At 44.8% G+C, this 19587-nt stretch overlaps 1 protein-coding gene across 2 annotated transcripts in view; it reads left to right on the top strand.

Moving 5' to 3' along the window:
* Positions 1-19587, top strand: part of PNPLA7 (patatin like phospholipase domain containing 7) — a 133170-nt gene that overhangs the window by 25084 nt on the left and 88499 nt on the right. For both annotated transcript variants that reach the window (XM_027649990.1, XM_027649989.1), the window contains exons 15-19: positions 104-250; positions 4710-4787; positions 5610-5815; positions 11825-11956; positions 13375-13498. In XM_027649990.1, coding sequence (XP_027505791.1) covers positions 104-250; positions 4710-4787; positions 5610-5815; positions 11825-11956; positions 13375-13498 — 687 coding nt within the window. The remainder of the gene's footprint in view (positions 1-103; positions 251-4709; positions 4788-5609; positions 5816-11824; positions 11957-13374; positions 13499-19587) is intronic.

Here is a 19587-nt window from a genome sequence, read left to right as displayed (position 1 = left end):
CAGTTGTGGTGGGTAGAGAGAACACATGATATGGCACATTTTGGCTGGGTAAGTGCCAATTATAATGTTTAAATGATCCTTGTTGTGTTTCTGCTCTTTGCAGTCCATATTGAAGAAGACTGTGACGGTGACAGAGACTCCTTCAGCAGTTTTCCATTACAGTGCAGTGCAGGACTCCTGTAACACCAAACATATTGATGCCATCGTTGAAGCAGCAAAGAAGGACCTCTCAACCCTGATGAAACTTGATGTAAGTTATTGCAGGGAGAACTGGCTTTGGTTTTGCTTTTCATCTCACTCTGCCAGGAACTAAAAAGCAAATTGTCTCCCTGGTACTGTAGACGAGCCGAATGTTTTATTCAATAGTTGTTGAAGTTATTAGAAAGGCTGAAGTAAATTTGAATTATTCTGCCACTTGAACAGACCACGCTGGAATGCAGTGCATGAATCTTCTCTCACTGTGTGCAGATTTAGCCCTGTGAGCAGCAAATGTGCAATTTCTGCCACCTTCTAATTCTGTGCTCTCACATAGTGTGTGAAGAAGTTATGTAAAGGCATTCAGGTGATTGCTGAATCCATTAATGCTCTTGGCACAGCATCCAAGTGCTTGTTTGGGTTTTGGAGTTGAGTCTCTGTACTTGGCAGTGGCACTGGGAGCATTTCCCAGCTGGGTCCTGTGCCTGGTGACCTCCCAGTCACCCCCGAGCTCAGCCCCTGCTGAGCCCCTTCATGTTGGAAGAAGGGATGAAAATGATTGTTTCCATCATTCCTGTGATTCCAGCTGCATTCCATTATGGAGCTGTGGCTGTTCATGCAGCTAATCAGACAGTTTGGGAAAATTATGCATCTGTCTCAGTCAGTCACAGACATCCCTCACTTGTTCCAGCCTGTACTGCAGTAACTCCACTCTGCTGGTGCTGCCAGGGGCTGGGCACAGCTGCTGCACCTCCTCCTCTGCTGCCAGAGCTGTCACCAAACTACACTTGGTAGAACTCAAAAAGGTTTTACTTTTGGATTTTAACATTTCCTCCTGATTTCCAAGTTATTCCCCTTGTGACTTCAGAATCCCTGTCACAGTCTCAGCTCCCAGCTGGGACACTCAAGGCTCCCCATCCTCACTGATCTAAGGTCTGTCTGCAGGACACTTACCTGTCTTATGGTAATTTTCAGGTTTTTTTCAGGCATTTATATCCTCATGAAAGGCTACAGACTATTTTAGAAGGAATTCTTGTTACAGATGAAGTGAACCAGGACCAGGTCCCTTCATCTATTCTACTCAGCTTCCTGTTCTTGATAGAACTACCATTAATGAGCAGAAATCCCCAGATCATTGAAATGATTACAGCACTTTTGTTTTTTTTTTTAAGTCGAGAATAAATTTCTCAGTAATTAACAAGCAGCAGTTGAGAGATAAAGTTAATTGCAACAGTATCCTTGAAATGCAGCACCTAATAGGCAGCGTTTGTAACATGAAGATCTCAATAACAATGAAACAAGGTAGGATTTTCAAACTTGGGGATTATAGCAATTTACAGTTTTTCACAAGCAAACTGGAATCTGATGGGATGTAGCCAAATACCAGAGATCTCACTGAAAGTTTAATTTTTTTCTCCAGACACGATAGTAAAAGTTCTTTTACAGGCAGTGGAACAAAAATCTTACTGTGTGCAAAATATTTGCGTTCAACACTGCTTACATAAAAGAAGAAAATTAATTCTTTAAGCTGGTCTGGTAAAAAATGAGATCTTTTATTTCTTAGCTGGCTGGAAGCATTTTAAATTGTCATTTTTTAGAGCAACCAACCAGAGTGAATCAAATAAAGATGTTTTGATGACAGGTGGTGGTAGGTTTGGGGGTATTTTGGTTGTTTGCTTGTTGGGTTATTTTCATGATACTTTGACAGAGGAGGGGATAACTGACTGTAGGAGAGAGGCATTGTTGTTTCAAATGGCCTTTAGGTATCTGACTTCAGAATTAAAATTTTCTTTTTTTTTTTTCCCTTTTGTTTTAAATACCTTGAATTCCTTGGATCTGTCGTGAGTGGTTTTCAATCTCATACAGTTTTTACGTGGTTTCAGCTTTGTCTGCAGTTATGATATGACATTAAACAGTGTTGCAGGGCATCTCTTCTGTGTGACTTGTAAGGGAATTTCCTTTGACAAACGAGTTATTTGCCCCAGTTAATTACGGGGTTTGCTTATTGTTTATAAGTGGTTTGTATTTTCACTTCTGCGTCATAAACCCTCCTAGTTTGTTATCCAAAAATAACCTCTGCTACTTGTTATATTTGTTACTGTAATTTATACTGTACCCTGATTTGTCCAGTTTCCTGCTGCAACCATTTGTTACAGTAATGCAAAGGAAGAAACTTGCTGGGAGTTTGTTGTGGTAATGACTTGTTTTCCTAAAAGCTGGTGGCTGGAGGGGATCAGTGCAGAGTTACTTCCACAAACCCTGTAACTGTGCAATGCTGAATTTGGGCTTGCTGGGCTCACCCATTCGAGAGAGAAGGTGCTGGACAGGATGGATCTTGTTTGTCAGCTCTATTATTGCTTAATGGGGTGGTAATAGCAGGGAAAAGGAGGATATCAAGGTCTGCTTGGAGGTTAGTGAGGCTCTTCTCATGCCCGAGGCAGAATCAAATATTGCTAAGTCATTTCTGGCAGGTTTTTGGCTCAGCTGTACTTAAAGATCTCCAGTGATGAGGCTTCACAGCTCAGTGTGCAATCTATTCCAATACTTAAGTAGTCTTAGACATGAAGAAAATCTTTGCAATGATTTTTGTTAGACCCAGTGCAGCCGCAAAATCTTGTTGGTAAGTAGAGCTCATGAGGGAGCTTGTATTCCCTTACTAAGGGGTGCTTTCAGAGTCACAACTTCGTCTTTAAGAATAGGTAATACTATACAACCATAAATACATAAATAGAGGGAAAAAAAATCATAGAAATTAGTTGAGTTGCTGTTGCTGAACTGAAATATTTTGACAGGTGCTTGTCAGGTTCTCTGCATTGGGTATGTTCCCATGAAACAGATGGGCTTCAATAAAACTATTTTCTGATGAAAATATGTTCTTTTTATTAGCAGTAGGTGTAAAGAATAATTGTGATTATTTCACTTGCTCTATTTTTTTTCAACCCCAAAATTCAAACCTGGCAGAACAATTACGAGTGTGGAGTGTTTACATCTCTGCTCTGTTGGTTTCCTGCCGCAATGAGGTTAATGACTGTGGGCAGATTCTGCTCTGCTCTTGTGCTGAATTGGTTCTTCCTGTGAGTGCAGCTCTTCTTTTTAGTGCTTCTGCCTCTGTGGCAAAGCCCTGTGCACAGGTGAATACACAGAGAAACTGTGAGAGCCAGGACTGCACTGTCAGGCTTCAGCAGAACACAAGAATCCATAACTGAGCCTTGTTTTCTGCCCCAGCCCATTCAGGTGGTGATGGTAAAATGCTGAACTTCTGAAGGTTTGTAAGAAGGCTAGAGAGGGACTCTGGACAAGGGCATGGAGTGATAGGACAAGGGGGAATGGCCTTAAGCTGAAGGAGGACAGGGTTAGGTTAGATATTAGGAAGAAATTCTTTATTATAAGCATGGTGAGGCCCTGGCACAGGTTGCCCAGAGAAGCTGTGGCTGCCTCATCCCTGGAAGTGTCCAAGGCCAGGTTGGATTTGGGGTTGGAGCAACCTGGGCTAGTGGGAGGTGTCCCTGCCCATGGCAGGGGGTAGAAGGAGATGAGCTTTAAGGTCCCTTCCAATCCAAACCAGTCTGGGATTCTGATAAAGAAATTCACCTTCCCAAAAACTGGGTTAACTGGGAGTTACTTATGCACTCAGGTGCCACTTATGTTGGTGACTGGCTTTGGAGTGGGAAGGGAATCTTTGGATCTGGTGCTGCACTCAGCCAGCTCAGCTCCTTGCCATTCCAAGGGGCTGGGGTTGAGTCCAAACTGAGGGTGGCCTTTGGAATGGCTCTCCCTCCCATGTACTCTTCAGCTGGGAGGGAAATTCCAGCTCTTCTCTGCAACCCAGATGTGCCTGGACACAAGAATTCATGACCTTGAGGAAGCTTTTGTTCTACAGTGTGTGTGAAAATCTGCTCCACACATACAGCTCAGCTGAGCTGTGTGTTCAGGGAAGGGCTGGGATAAAGCAGGAGTTGCATCTTCTTGTCCCGTTCCTCCATGATTTACAAAGTCTCCTCTAGTTTCACCTTCCTTTGAAAGTAACTTCATATTTCATGGTTTTCATGCCAGTTGATACAGGTCTCTTCATTAGAGATCATTAAAAGAGTTTGAGGGAAAAACTGACAAAATGAAAATCCTTAAGAATCCAAATGTGATTAATTGAAATGGATCAAACCTTCTTTCTTGTTCTCTGTGCTTCTCTTTGCTTTTCTCCCTCTCCTTATCTTTTTCATGAGCCTGTTCTTCACTTTTAGGCTTCTCTGTATTTTTTTCTGATTTTCTGGTCTCTCTGGGGCTTTTTCCATCAGCAGCCCTATCACTGTGTGGAGATCTTCTGGAAGAAACGTCTGTTGGGTAGAGAAATACAAAAATATGTGTCATATTTTGAAGAGATTCAAGCGCTTATAACGTTGCCTTTAGTAACTTCAGTAGTTACTCTTATTTGCTTTATTTGTATGCTTCCTCACATTCTGGGATCTTTCCCTGTCCACAGAGCAGTAAATTGTGCCTCCCACCCCCTTTTTCTCCAGAATCCTGCATTGCTGAACGGCAAAGTGACGCTGCACCAGGTCACTGCGGGCACCGTGCTGTCGAGGCAGGGGGACCAGGTGAGTCAGCACCACCTGAACCTGCCTTGGTTCCTGCCCTCCCCCGTGAAGTATTTATACACATTGATGATAGAGAAAAAAATCCCACCTGACCCCTCCCAAGGCGTCACTTCTCGAGGTGGAACAGCCCCAACTCTCAGCCCTCCCACATGCTCCTTCCCACAGAGCCAGAGTGGGAGTCTGGTGTCTGTGTGTTGTCAGCTCTGAGGTACCTCATGACAAGGGGTGGAATATCCCACCTCAGTCCTTCCCCAGGAGCTGGGGAGTCTGGAAGTCCTTTTTTTCCATGCCCTGCACTGAGGGCTTTTGGGGATGTCACTCAATTGCAGTAAAGTATTTCTCCCTCCACTCCCCCCCCAACATCAATTGTGTTGCTTGTTTATAGCAAAGTATTTAGGATATAATGAGCTTTATTTATGATAATACCATGTAAATAAATAAGTTTATGCAAAGCAGATGAGAGGCAGCTCCAATTCCAGCACTGCTGACCCCTGATGCCCCTCATCTTGCTGCTGTGACTCCCCATTATCTCCTCCGCTCCCAATTCTGTCATTATTCCTTGAGATCTTGCAGATGCAGCCTTCATTTTTCATAACCATCCAAAGAGAAACACATTTTTCAATATTGTGGCTGCTTAGTTTTAAATATTCATAACCAGCTTTTAATAATTCACTATTGTGTCTTATTTTATCACCTAATTGTTCAAAAAACCATAGGGAGCTTTCTGAAAAACAGATCGGTCGTGATAGCGCTGTCAGTGTGATAATTGCTTTTAAAATCTTGTGGGGATTTTATTGAGCTCTTTTTTCCCATTTGCTGCAGGATGTTAATGTTTGCTTTGTGGTCTCGGGGATGCTTCATGTGTACCAGAGGAAGATTGACTCTGAGGAGGACACTTGTCTCTTCATAACCCACCCCGGGGAGCTCGTGGGCCAGCTCGCCGTGCTCACTGGGGAGCCACTGATCTTCACCATCAAGGCCAACAGAGACTGCAGCTTCCTGTCCATTTCCAAGTCCCATTTCTATGAGTGAGTTCTGCCATTAAAACACGTATTGATTTTTTTTTTTTTAAAGTACTTTTTAAATTTTTTATGGCCCTTTTGAATGAAGGACCAGGGCAGTGACTGTCCCCCTGTGCTGAGCACTGGTGAGGCCACTCCTCAAGTCCTAGGGGCAGTTCTGGACCCCTCAGGACAGGAGAGACATTGAGGGGCTGGAGTGTTTCCAGAGAAGGGAATGGGGCTGGAGCAGCAGGAGTGGCTGAGGGAGCTGGGGGGGCTCAGCCTGGAGAAAAGGAGGCTCAGGGGGGACCTTCTGGCTCTGCAACTCCCTGACAGGAGGGGGGAGCCGGGGGGGTCGGGCTCTGCTCCCAAGGAACAAGAGGGGGAGAGGAAATGGCCTCAAGCTGTGCCAAGGGAGGTTTAGGTTGGATATTAGGGAAAGTTTCTTCACTGAAAGGGTGGTCAGGCACTGGTATGGGCTGCCCAGGGCAGGGCTGGAGTCCCCATCCCTGGAAGTGTTCAAAAAATGTGTACATGTGGCACTTTGTGGTATGGTTTACTGGGCATGGAGGTATTCAGTCAAATGTTGGACTGGATGATCTTGGAGGTCTTTTCCAACCTTGATGATTCCATGAATCTGAACGTGAGTGGTGGGTGTCTGTGTGAGGTAGTGCTGAAGTACATCCCACAGCAATCCCAAAGCTTACAGGAGGGGTTTATCCATCTGTCAGGTGGCAAGAAGAGAACATGGGAATATTAAGTGGTGACATCTCCTTTGTTCAAGGTCTCTAGAGCACTTAACTCATTGGGGTGGGAATTATGACCCAAGATTCACATACTTCATAACCCAAATAAGAGTCTGGCCAGAGCCTGGGCTTTGCTGGGTTAAGTGCTGCTTTCTCAGGCCCTTTCTCTTGGATTCATTAGTTCTTTTTACTGGAGGACTTCCCCAGTTCTATTCCCTAACACAGCCCAGGCTGTTGGGTGTGATATGAGTGACTGGTCTGGGTGTAATTGTGGGTTTTCAATGCTCACTAATAGAATAGGTCAAACAGTAATGCCCCAGTGCAAGACAGGTTCCTTCCTGGACCTTGGAAGTAGCACATGACTTGGGACTTAATGCTTAAAGGGCGGTATGGGTATTTCTTAATTAAAAACTCAATATGGTGACTGTGGTTAGCCTTGTTGCCAATAATAATGATTAATGCCCTTGATTTATTCCACATTCCTGTTTTTTAGAGTTACTATTATTTCACACACACAATTTGTCTCAAATACCTCTATTTCCTTTTCTAAACTTCTTTTTCAGCTTCTGCTGGAATGTGCCATCAGTCCTATGTAGGACTTTTTGGAGTTGTTGTCTTTTCTAGGTCACTGTTATGTTGTATATTCCTACATACTTCTTGCTTCTTAAATAATTTTGCTTGTTTATATTCCTAATCAACTCTACCCCAGAATCTTACTGTGGGATTTTGGTTTTCCCACCTCAGGCAAGAGGCTGTTATGCTGTGGAATGAACGTGCTGTGCTCAGCATGTGCTTGGAGCTGTGTTTTTCCCAGTCTGTGGGGTGGATGTCTACTCTGTGGCCTAATTTCTGATGGATGCTTCCCACTTGTGCCATTCCATGCAATATCAGCCTATTCTTCTAAATGCCTGGTTTTTCTGGCTGTCTTTTGCTACTGTTGTTTTCCTACTTGTTCCTGACTTGAAATTTCATTATGTTGTCTCAGCCAAGCAGGCAGATTCCACCTTTTCCTCCTCTGTTTCTTTTGTTTGTTTTGATATTCAGGGCTGGGTTATTTCTCTCAGTTGCTGAAGCTCATTTTCCTGAGTTTTCTCTTCTCTCTCAAGAACTGAGTTATCTCTTGTTTATTCCATCTTTTTACTTCGATTAACCCCTTACCAATCAGTGCTTAAGAACCCATCAGTGTATTACCTCTTCATTTTTGGGACCTTTCCAAATCTTTTTTTTTCCTCCTTTAGTCTGTTGCCTGTTCTCTGCATTTTACAAGCTCTTTGATATTCCAGTGTTTCATCTTCAAAATTTGTCCTGAACCTCAGACTTTATAGCACTTCTAACTCCTGTGCCCATATTTAAGTGTCATTGGAGAAAGGCTTTGAAAAGCATCAGGTTGGTTTGTTTTTGAACTCTCTGAGAAAGAAACACTTGTTGATAAAACTAGATAGAAGTTTTATTTTCCACTTTTATGCCAAATTCTGTGCTCATAGCCCCACAATGTTTGACTTTCTTTTATATTAAAATACAAAAATTTTAATTTGTTTATCTTAAGTTACAGATTATAAGAAGTTTGACAAGAATCTCCATTATTGCCCAAAATTCCATTTTTCCTTTCCTGTTACATATACTCCTCTCTTCCTTTTTCGCTGTGCTGGAACACTTCATGTTTTTTCTCAATAATTAATGACAGGGTGAAGCAGAAAGCACATGGTCAATAGTTGCCATTAGGTAAAGAGCTCAGTAATGGAAGGAGCCTGGGGTGTAGAATTGCAGGGTGGATGTTGGACAACAGATTAAATCCTTTCCACTGGAACTCGGGGGCACTTTTCTGTGGTGCTGCCACGACTCAATAACTGCCTGTGCTGCAGAGTGTAAGTGTGGGGTGGCACAGGCTGATGGTTTGGTGTATCCAGGGTGACACAGGCACAGCACATCCCTGCAGTGCTGGGCTGAACTGCTGCTCTCTGGGCAGTGCCCACGCTGGGGCTGGGGGGCAATCACGTTGTCACCAGGGGCAGGTTCTGCAGGAACAGGGGCTCTCTCACACCCTCTGCCTCAGTACATGTCATGAGTTGGAGGCCTAATCATGAGCACTTGCCAGAGAAGCAGGAGTGCTTTGATTTTTATTTGGTCTTGCCAGCCAAGCTGAATATCAGTTTGCAGCCACATCCACAATTATATCTGTGTAAGTCCCAGGCTTCCCCAGAAACTGGTTTAGCCCTTTCATTGCTGTATTTGGTGAGCTTTCTAATAAAGAATCCTCAGGGTCCCTTCAGAAACAAGTTGCTGTAGTACAGAGCTTTGGATTTTTATTTTCTCATTGTCAGGCATGTGCCAAGCAGAAGAGCACAAATGCCCACGTGAGAGGAAAAAAACCTGGCTGATAATGAGGGAAAAAATCTGCTTTCCTCTTCTCTTGCATATGGGTGGGTTTTACCTTCTGTCCTAATTCTCTTGTAGAGAACTGAGGGAGATAACAGAGAGCTCCATGTGGAAATAAAAGCAGCCTGTTAGTAGTTTACATCTTGAATGCATTAAGTATTAAGATACATATCCTGGGGGAGGGAAAGAGTAAATGGCTTTTATTGACGACAGCAGACAGCCTGTGTGGGAGGAGACTGAGGGCTAAATAAGCAAGTGGAGTAAAACCAATGAGCTAAACCATTCTGGAGTTTTTAGGAGCTTTACTTAACTTTTGAGCCAGCTGAAAAGGGGGGATAGGGCTGAGTGTTTTCCATGTGTCTGTAGGTATCTTGGGCAGGAGATGGTTGGAAGGCATGGAAAAATCAGGACAAGAGAAGAGGGTCAGGAGAGAAAAGCTGTCCTACTTTTGGGTAGTGCTGTTTGCTGGCTGGATTTTCAGGAGTGTCAAATGTAAGAGGTGGTGTTCAGTTTAATTTACCTCGTAGCACATGTGAGTGTGATGAGCTCAATCTGGAACAGGGATCTGTGCCTAAGGATCTCTGCCTCTCAGTTTCAGGGATTTTGGCTGAAGAAATTACAAGCTTCATTACTGTGAAAAGCAGTAATTGGAGGCCCAGGGGGAGGAGAGCAGGTATCCATGAAAGCTCCCTGTGTGCTGCACTGACCCACAGCCCCTGCCAGCTGTAACAATGGGACTAATGAAGGAGACACTTGATGTTTTAGAAACTACAGGGCAGTCTCTGTGCCACAACCAGGCAGTGCAGAGCTCCTACTGAGTCTGCTTTTGCTATCACAGTCTTGGATTAGGGAGCTCTGCTCAGACTTGCTCTGATCCTGCCAGGTTCCAGTGGTCCACAAGGAACTGCAATCCAGTCAGGGAGCAAAGACTGACAGTGTTCCTTCCATGCATTTCTCCCCTCCTGTGTTTTTAGGGTGTGAGGTTAGATGCAAAGCTGGCGTGACTCGTGCTCAGTGAGAGCTCCTTCCTAACAGGGTCTGCTCAGCAGATTTTCTTATGGCAGTCTGGCATCTTCCTTGGGAAAGGAGCATTGATGCAGAAAACTTACCAAGTAACCTCATGACATTCAACAGGGCCAAGTGCTGGTGCTGCCCCTGAGTTGGGGCAGCCCCTGGATCAGTCCAGGCTGGGGATGAGCAGATGGAGCAGCCCTGGGAGAAGGACCTGGGGGTGCTGGTGGGGGACAGGCTGGACATGGCCCAGCCCAGACCCCCCCGTGCCCTGGGCTGATCCCCCAGTGTGGGCAGCAGGGCAGGGGAGGATTCTGCCCCTCTGCCCCTCAGGGGAGACCCCCCTGCAGAGCTGCTCCAGCCCTGGGGAACAGCACAGCAAGGACATGGAGCTGCTGGAGAGAGTCCAGAGGAGATCATCCAAGATGATCAGAGGGATGGAGGAAAGGTTGGAGGAGGTGGAGGTGATCAGCTTGGAGAAGAGAAGCTTCGGGGTGACCTAATTGTGTCTTTCCAGTGCCTGAAGGAGCCAACAGGAAAGATGGAGAGAGACTATTTACAGTGGCCTGGAGGGAGAGGACAAGGGGGAATGGCTTCCCACTGCCAGAGGGCAGGTTAGATGGGATGTTGGGAAGAAATTCTTCCCTATGAGGGTGGTGAGGCCCTGGCACAGGTTGCCCAGAGAAGCTGTGGCTGCCCCATCCCTGGAAGTGTCCAAGGCCAGGCTGGATGGGGCTTGGAGCAACCTGGGCTAGTGGATGGTGTCCCTGCCCATGGCAGGGGCTGGAGTGAGATGATCTTTGGCCTTTGGCCCTTCCAAACCAGGCCATTCTGTGCTTTATCATTTTTTCCTCTTTGTTTCTGTCCATGAGGGGTTTCACAGAGCTCCCTCATCTCTCTGTGTGCAATTGGTGCAGACACACACCTCCTTCTCTGTGAATCATCCTATCTCTTGTGGAATAGCTGTTTTTTAGTGATCTGTCATCAGCTGCTCTTGATGCTGTGCAGGAACAGGAAAGATAAGTTGCCCTGAACAGGTGGAACACCCTGACCTGTGTGAGGTCCTGTGGAATGATTCAGGAAGAATTGCAGTGCTCTCTCACACAGTGACAGGATGCAGTGATCTTTAGTCTAAAAAGAAGGAGAAATAAGACATTCCTGAGCAGTTCCCAGGTGTCTGTGAGAGTGATTTCCCCTGGGCCTCACAGTCACTGTGAAGTTTGCACTTATCCTGGTAGAACCTTCTCGAAGTTTTTCAGTTTGAGGAAAGTATTGAATTACATGATATCTTTATTACTAGAGACTTTTAAGCGTGACTCAAAAGATTCAGTGTGAAGATCAGGAGCTTTATTAGAAGGTGTTTCAGTTCTTTGAGGTCTTTGCAACAGGGAAAAGGGAACATTTGAAATTCAGAGCAGGTCTTTTATTTTTAAGAGCATCAGACTTGACATATAAAGAGATTCTGATCTGATACTGGGGGGAAGCTGTGAGCACATGTGAGAGACTGAGGTGCAGAAGGGCAGGGAGGGATCATCCTGGGGACAGTATGAACATTTCCCTGAGCCATGAGAGACCTGGGTGATGGGGAGGTGAGGAGGGTGGCTCATAGCAAGAGCTCACATGGCTCCAATCCATCCCACTGTCCTTGGAGAAGGGAATTGGGCCAGCCAGCAGGACTGGCCAGCATCTTCCCAACTCTGAGAGACATTATTTAGTTTGGGCTGGCTTGGCAGGCTGGCCAGTCCATCCTTTGTCAAAGAATCACTGCCGTGATGGCAGCAGTGGAGTGTGCCTATGGGTATGCACTAATTTTGGAATTTCTGCTGCACTGGGGTGTTGTACCTGTGTGCACCTGTTCCTGTTTTGGGGAGGCACTGGAATAACCCTTTCCTTTTCCCTGCAGGATCATGCGGGAGCAGCCCAGTGTGGTCCTTGGGGTGGCCCACACTGTTGTGAAGAGAATGTCCCCCTTTGTCAGGCAAATTGACTTTGCCCTGGACTGGATGGAGGTGGAGGCTGGACGAGCTGTTTACAGGTGAGATGGGGACTAAATTGTGTGTTTGAAGTTTTCCTAGTTAATGAGCTGTGCTCCCTTGGTGATGTCTAGAATGAGAAACCCATTGCACTATATTTGTCAACCATTCCATCAGGTTTTATCTGCCTATTTTAAGATAATTTTCTTTCTGCAGTACCTTCAGCATTGCTTCAGTCTCTTGTCTCCAGGTGTTACTAAATTATTTCATACTATTCCTCATCATTTCTGTTGTTGTGGCAAGATTTTAAAGTGACATAATTGATTAAGACACAGACAGTTGTATGTTCTGGTGGTGGTTTCTCCATTGTTAAGAGCATGAACATCTATTGCACAAGGAGTTTTTCAGCCTTTCTAAAATAAACAGCAAAACTCAAAGGTAATTCAGTTAGGCTTATTCTGTAGTAAATTGAAAACAGGAAATTTGCGTTTAAGGAGCAAAAGTTACCTTGGGAAAACGTAGTTTTATGGATCTGTACTAGGATGCAATTGAGCTGTTACATGGTTGCTGCAGTGGTGGGAGAATAATGGTCCAATTTAGGCCTTGATCTGTGTAATTGTAATTGTAGTTTTTATTATTATACCTGCAGCAGCAAAGCTAATGGAAGTTTTGGATTACTCTGTGCATCAGAGCATTCATAGCTGTCAATATCTTGTTAGAACCTTTCGGAATTCCTTCATTAGTTTTAACTCCACCACCAGAAGCATTCCAGACACAACTCCTAATCATGCCAACTCAATATAGCAAAAGCTTCCTGCTAGGCTGAGGTGTGTGCACCAAAAGGAACCCAAATCTGGAGCCACTTGGCAGTTTGCTCTTTGACTTCACAATTTCTCTGCACATCCACGTTGACCTTGCAGTGGGAACAAGCTGCTGTGTACCCAGCAATGTTGTCTCCCCTGGAGGCCCTGTGCATCCTGGACATCCATATCCAGACCTATCATGGACTCACAGAATGGTTTGGGGTGGAAGAGACCTTAAGGATTGCCTGGATCCAACCCCCCTGACACCTTCCACTAGCCCAGGTTGCTCCAAGCCCCGTCCAACCTGGCCTTGGACACTTCCAGGGATGGGGCAGCCACAGCTTCTCTGGGCAACCTGTGCCAGGGCCTCCCCACCCTCACAGGGAAGAATTTATTCCTAATATCCAACCTAAATTACTCTGTTTGAGTTTAAAGCCATTCTCCTTTGACTTGTCCTCAAGCAGTTGTGCACAGCCTGCACATTTAAACATTAAACGTATTTCCAGGTCACCTTTTAACAGGTGCCTGTTCCGTTTCTTGTTTGCTTATTAAGTCTCAGTTAAACCCTTTCCCGTGTCCTCTAAGCCAGGGAGGGAAAATCAACCTATTCAAAGGCTCAAGATGCATTTGCTGAGCGGAGATGCTTCTCTAATCCTGGTTATTGATCCTTTCTGCAGGCAGGGGGACAAGTCTGACTGCACGTACATCGTGTTGAACGGGCGCCTTCGCTCCGTCATCCGGATGGAAGATGGGAAAAAGCACCTGACTGGGGAATACGGCCGAGGGGACTTGATTGGAGTGGTAAGAGGGAGGGTCACAACCAAACTGCTCAGCTGAGAGATAGGGATTGACTCCACGCTGAACAAACACAGTCGTGCTCCAATCAGTTGTTCATCTTGTTAAGGGCTTGCACAAGTTCAAAATGTGGAAAATCCCTTCTACCTGGAAACTTTGTGTAGTAATTAATGAATGGAGATATTGGACTTGGTCTGAAAAGAAAGAGGAAACAAAAAAAGGTCATAACCAAACCAGCAGGCCACATGGGCCCCATAGGCCACATATGCCCTATATGTCCCATAGGCTCTATAAACCACATGGGCCCCAAAGGCCTCACAGGCCTCATAAGCCCCAGAGGCCCCATAGTCCAGGTTGACCACATATTCCCCATAGGCTTCAAAGGCTCTATAGGCACCATAGGTCCCATATGCCCCATAGGCTTCAAAGGCCTCATACAACCTATAAGCCCCCTAGACCCCAGGGCCCTGCCCAAGGCTCTTCTGTTCTATGGGTTATTTTCTTTCCCAGTGAAAGGCATGCAGCTCATGAGAACAGGTCAGGGAGAATTGCAGGAATGTGCTCTAAATGGGGATTTGGATAAATGTAGTGCCACAGGAAGATTCAGTCTGGCTGAGCCCCCCTGGAAGTGTCTAATCCAACCTCCTCAGAGTTGGCTTCAAAGCTTAGTCAGGTTTTTCAGGGAGTGTGTAATTGTTATCGTTATTAACGCAACTGTTGATTTCAAAATTGTGGTATTTATCCACGTTGAATTTCTGTATGTTCATTTTTTGTTTCTCAGACCTAGTTAACAACAGAAATAGGAGTCTGACGTCACAAATATGTGCGGCTTGTTTGATTGTAATATTTAAAATTAGAAGGTTTCTGAAGTTCTGAGATTGTTGTTCAGGCCCTCTTTTGCGTTTTGAGCTGAAAACTAAATTCTAAATGTGTATCTGTTTATAACCAGAATTAGCATAACTCTGAAACCAGAAAACACAAGAATTGGGATTAGTTCTATGGGAAGAAATTCTTTTCTGTAGAAATGAAGGGGAAGGAGGAATCCAAGGCTATTTCACTTCAGAGAGCTGATCCAGGACTGTGCTGATTGCAGAAGGAGATTGTTTTGAGAGTGGCAGCATCCAGCAGTTGAGTGTTTCCCACTGGTGTAAGAGGTTCTCCTTCCCTCTTTCCTTGCTCATGGGCTGTGTCTGTGATATAAGACTCTCTCTGTGACAGGAAAACACCATCAGCAGGGGACACCTGCTTGTCTCTGATGGCAGGTGGGTCCTGGAACAGTGCCTGTGTCAGAAAATGTTTGTGACAAAGGTCTGGGGTACTGGGAACTGACCAAATATCTGACTTGTTTATCTCGAGACAAGTAAAAGGTTTTATTGTGAGGAGGGTGAAGTTTCTGTGCCTGTTCACTGTGTGTTCACAGCTTGTTTTCACCTTTGTAATAGCTTAAAATAAATTGCCTGTCATTGGGAAGGGACTGTTGAGAGAACATGAGGCAGTTCTAGTGATGGTCCCAGAGGAAGACAGAGGTGGGTTGGGCTGGTGGTTGCAAAATATTTGTTGAGTTCTATGTGGACAGTATTTAAGGATCTCTTCCCAAGCTCAGTGCTGCTCTGGCTGAGGGGTTAGGTTGGCTTGGGATCGTGTTTGGAGGAGCAGGTCCATTCTGGAACATTCTAGGAACACTCACAAATTTTATTTGATTTTTCTTTTTTTTGGGATATCTCATTAAAGGTAAAATGACATGGTGTGACAGGAACAAAAGCTGCGATCTTTTGTGACTAATCATGCTGGTATGAGGCCTTTTAGTGTGGGAACAGGGGTTTGGCAGGTTTGACACATACAGGCATTCTCCTGCTCCTTCCCCTGCTTTTCCTTCGCCTGTGGTGATCTGCAACTTCACTGTCAAGCTCCTGGAGTTTTGCAGAGCTCCAGGTTAAAAACAGAGCTGTTCTACTTTCTGAAAGTAGTTTTGAGTGACAGTGGGAGCATATGGTGTTCAGAGAGGGGAGCCCTTGGCACAGGTTGCCCAGAGAAGCTGTGGCTACCCCATCTCTGGAAGTGTGCAAGGCCAGGTTGCAGCAACCTGGGCTAGTGGAAGGTGTCCCTGCCCATGGCAGGGGGTGGAACAAGATGAGCTTTAAGGTCTGTTTCAACCCAAAGCAGTCTGTGATTCCATGATGTGGTCTAAACTTTACCTCCCTGTACAAGGACTGCTGCTGGATTTGGTGTAACATTCCATGCTGGCCCAAGTGTTTATCTGCTGAGGAAGGAGGAGGTGGATTTGGTGGCTGGACTGGGGTGTGTTTGCTGTTGGAACGTGCCATGTTTGCTGGCAAGTCCCTCGGCATGGACACAGAAATACCCTTTTAGTTTGTGTCTAAACCATAAGTCACTTGTTTGGATCCATGTTGTGACATGAATCATATTGAAGACTTTTGTGCCTCCATGGACGGCGTCATCTCCTTCCTACCCACAGCTCCAGCCCCACTGACTCATGGTGCCGTTTGTTGGACGAGTCTCAGTGCTCTGCCTGCCTTTGGAAAACATGGGGGAGGACGTGTGGAGACTGCCAGGATTAATGCAGCCATCCTTTACAGAGGGCATTAGGAAAATGATATTTTTCATTTTAAAAAGATTTGTTCACCCCCTTCTGCAGAATCTGCTATAAACCTTTAAAAACCTGCTGCAGGGCTAGTGTGCTTTTTTTTTTTTTTTCCCCTGAGATTAACATAATTGGAGGGTTCCAGGTGCTTGCAGGGAATGAAATCAGCAGTTGGTGTTGGTAATTGGTACTTTGGTCAACTGGTGGCTTGTTCCTCCCTGAACCCCTGCAAGACCTTCCCATGTCATCCATAATTGTGGGCACTGACAACATACAAGAGTCTTGTAGTTGATTTTATATGTTTTGTATTTTTGTTTCTTGCCTTTATGTCAGAACGTTTAAAATGCCACGTGTCATTTGCACAAGAGACGAGGCTCTGCCATTTCTTTTGGAAGAAAAACCCTGAGAGATGAAGGGTTTCAGACGAGCTGGTAATTTTCCAGCCTGTGCCTGCACTCCCAGGGCTAAACCTGGGGCTCGACTGGTTTTGTTCCTTGTACTGACTCAATGGCATCTGTTCCTGAGGTCTGTTGATTCAGGGGGAGAAGAACAGACTAGAAACTGAAGTTTGCATTCCCTGTGTAGTTCCTTGGAGAGCTGACGAGGATGAGAACAGTTATGGCAGGGGAAGAGGATCCTGACTCCCTGGGAGCCTTTTTGGACAAATGGCCCTGTTCATGGTTGACTCCTGGGACCAGAGCTATAGCATCTTTCTCATGTCCTCTTTCTATCAACCACATTTCTGTAATACTCTCCACAGACTCCAGTCACTGTGTCTGGTCCAGTCAAGCAAAAACTTGATTGAAAAACTTCCAAGTAATTTTTAAATGACAGTGATGAATCTGTTGAACAGTTCCCTCCCTGCTTAAATGCAGTTGACAGAAGTCCTGCTTTCTAGAGAAAGATTCCCTTTTGGGGGAATCGTTTAATTCGGTGGCGTTGTTGCTACAGAGGCACTTGTGGAAAAATGTGGAAATGTGAATTTTATGAAACCATTCTGGGAGCTAAAGGGTCACTCTTCTACTGTCACTTCTGCCATGCCCAGGTGACCCCAGAGGAGGTCAGAGAAGCCCACTGTGTGTTGATAAAGTGAAAGGGCTTCTCTTCATTAAGTTACTTGTTTAAAATGCTTCTCTTAGTCTCTCCTTTCTTTTCTTGATGTTGCTGCTCTATTTCTGATCTCAGTTAACTGCTGGAAATTGTATTTTTTACTCTTGTTCTCTTGATCTCATTTGTTGTCTGAGAAGGAGGATTCCTTTTCACTCATTTATTTTTTTTGTTCCTGTTGATAGCAGGTGAACAGGCCCAAGCTCTGACATTCAGTGTTGCCCCTGGCACTGCTGGGCAGTTATTCAGTGGTTTGTAGGTTGTTACAACACAGGGTCACAACTCCAAGCCTCTGTTGAGGTGGGTGTTTTTTTGTTTAGCATTGTTGGAAGGACAGTTGTGGGTGAGGAGAAGGGAGAAAACCCAACAGAGCCATAATAATCTCCTGCTGAATTAAAGTTAATTGTACACCTCACCTTTCAAATACCTGCAGGTGATAGAACTTTCTGTGCAATGAGCTTTTTATGCAAGTCAGCACTTTGTCTAAATTGAGTTCTGGGGAATGGCTGTGGTGTTGGTGGGGTGACTGAATGCCAGGCACTTCTCAGGGGCCTCAGCAAGAGCTGTTTACTCACAGGATTTTCAAAGCTGGGCTCTTGGGTGATGTAGAGCTGGGCTTACTGGTAACCAACCCCCTGTCTGCAGTGGCTGACCAGAAACCAGTCAGCTTTCAAAAATACCTACCGAGGGGGGAAGTTGCAGTGATGTTTTGATTAATTCAAAATATTTTCTGTTTCTCTTTAATAACCAGAATGTCCCTTTTATTAGTAGAACTACACCCAGCCACTTTTGGTTAATGAAGTAGCAAAATCAGTGCAGAAAGGCCTTTGTTCACTGACACTTTCTTCTAGCACAGGGCAGCACGAGTGATAAATGGCAGAAAAGGAGCCCTCAGCTGCCAGTGCAGCTCACACTGGTCCTGCTGGAGAGGAAATCATGCTTAACATTCTAGAAATAACAGATATTTAAAATGTTTTCAGATGTTAAGCTGTTCATCCAATTAAGACAGCTAAATGTCCACAGCTTTTTTTTCTCTCTAAAAAGTTGAAACCCAAGAAGAATCTGTAAATGGCTTATGATAATTTCCTTAGGGGATTGGAACATTGTCCTTTTGAAATGTAAGACTGTTAGAAATCTTTAATTGCTGAGTAATCCTCAAAGGAATCACACAAAGGAAAGTATCAGGATTACACTTGTCAGGCTTTTGTTCTTTATCAGTATTAATGTTATCAGGCAGCCCCAAAGCTGAATGTCACTGCACCCTCCACATTAAGGCTGCTTTGCTTTGCCTTTTTTGATCTTTTTCTGCCAATTACTTGCATTTTTGTAACTTAGTCAAGCCATGTCTACTTCATTTGCTGAAGCTGTAAGTTATTGCAAAACTGTTTCAGGTGAATTCAGGTTGGTGTCACCTCAGGCTCACTGTGCACAGCCCAGAGCTCTGGGAATTGGAGGCGGATGAGGTTCAGGAACAGAGCTGGAAGACATGGCCCAGGAGGGGGAGGGTTTCTTTTCATCTTTCACCTTCTATCTTGGTAATAAATTACTAAAAATTATTTTCCTAGCAGTATCTCAGGTGTGAAACTGCAGTTAAAACAACCAACAAAAATGAAGCTAAAAAAATCCAAATTATCCAGTGAAACTCCTGATCAACCAAAACCCAACCCAAACCAGAAACAGCAACCCCCCAGTATTTACCAGCCCCAAAGGGAGGCAGGGGAAGCCCAGAGGAAGGAGTTCACATTTCCACAGCTGAATTAGTGTAAGACTGAGATGAGAAGCTCAGTGTCCTGATTTCCAAACCCATTGCGAGAGTGTTTTTGGCTGAATTTAAATCACTGAGCTGAGCCATCTAAATGGACCTTGGTTTCCTACAGGCATCTTCACTGAGTGAAGTCACTGAGTTCTATCTATTTTTCAGATTTTTTACAATAATTTATTCTTTTACCCACAACAATTTCTCTTTTATCTTTATTTGCCTCAAGTTCTAAACAGCTGATGAAAGCAGGAGACTGCTCATAACTCCAAATTGTTGTGGTACAGTTCAGTGTTCTCATCTCTGGCTGGGAAAACCACAGCACAGCTTTGACGGGATCTGGCATTAAATTATCTGGGGTTCATGTTGTGTGGGTAAGTCATTTGGCTTTGTAGCTGCCTCAGACAACACTGCAGAGTGCTTTATCTCCTTGGCCACCTTCTTTGTAGAGAGTATTAGGAACTTTGATGACAGATAGTGATAGAAATTGTGACCTGTTGGGTTTCAGACGGGTGATTTCATGCATTAGACTATCATTCCTTTAAGATATTTTGTGCCTCCCTCCTGCTTCCAGATGAACTCCCTTGTGATAATATGTGCTGGTGTCCAGATAGCAACTAATTCTTGATA

This window comes from Corapipo altera, unplaced genomic scaffold (assembly GCF_003945725.1).
Source record: "Corapipo altera isolate COAL_440 unplaced genomic scaffold, ASM394572v1 268, whole genome shotgun sequence".
Taxonomy (NCBI): domain Eukaryota; kingdom Metazoa; phylum Chordata; class Aves; order Passeriformes; family Pipridae; genus Corapipo; species Corapipo altera.
Note: the sequence above shows the minus strand (reverse complement) of the source record. Positions and strands in the feature narration are given on the sequence as shown.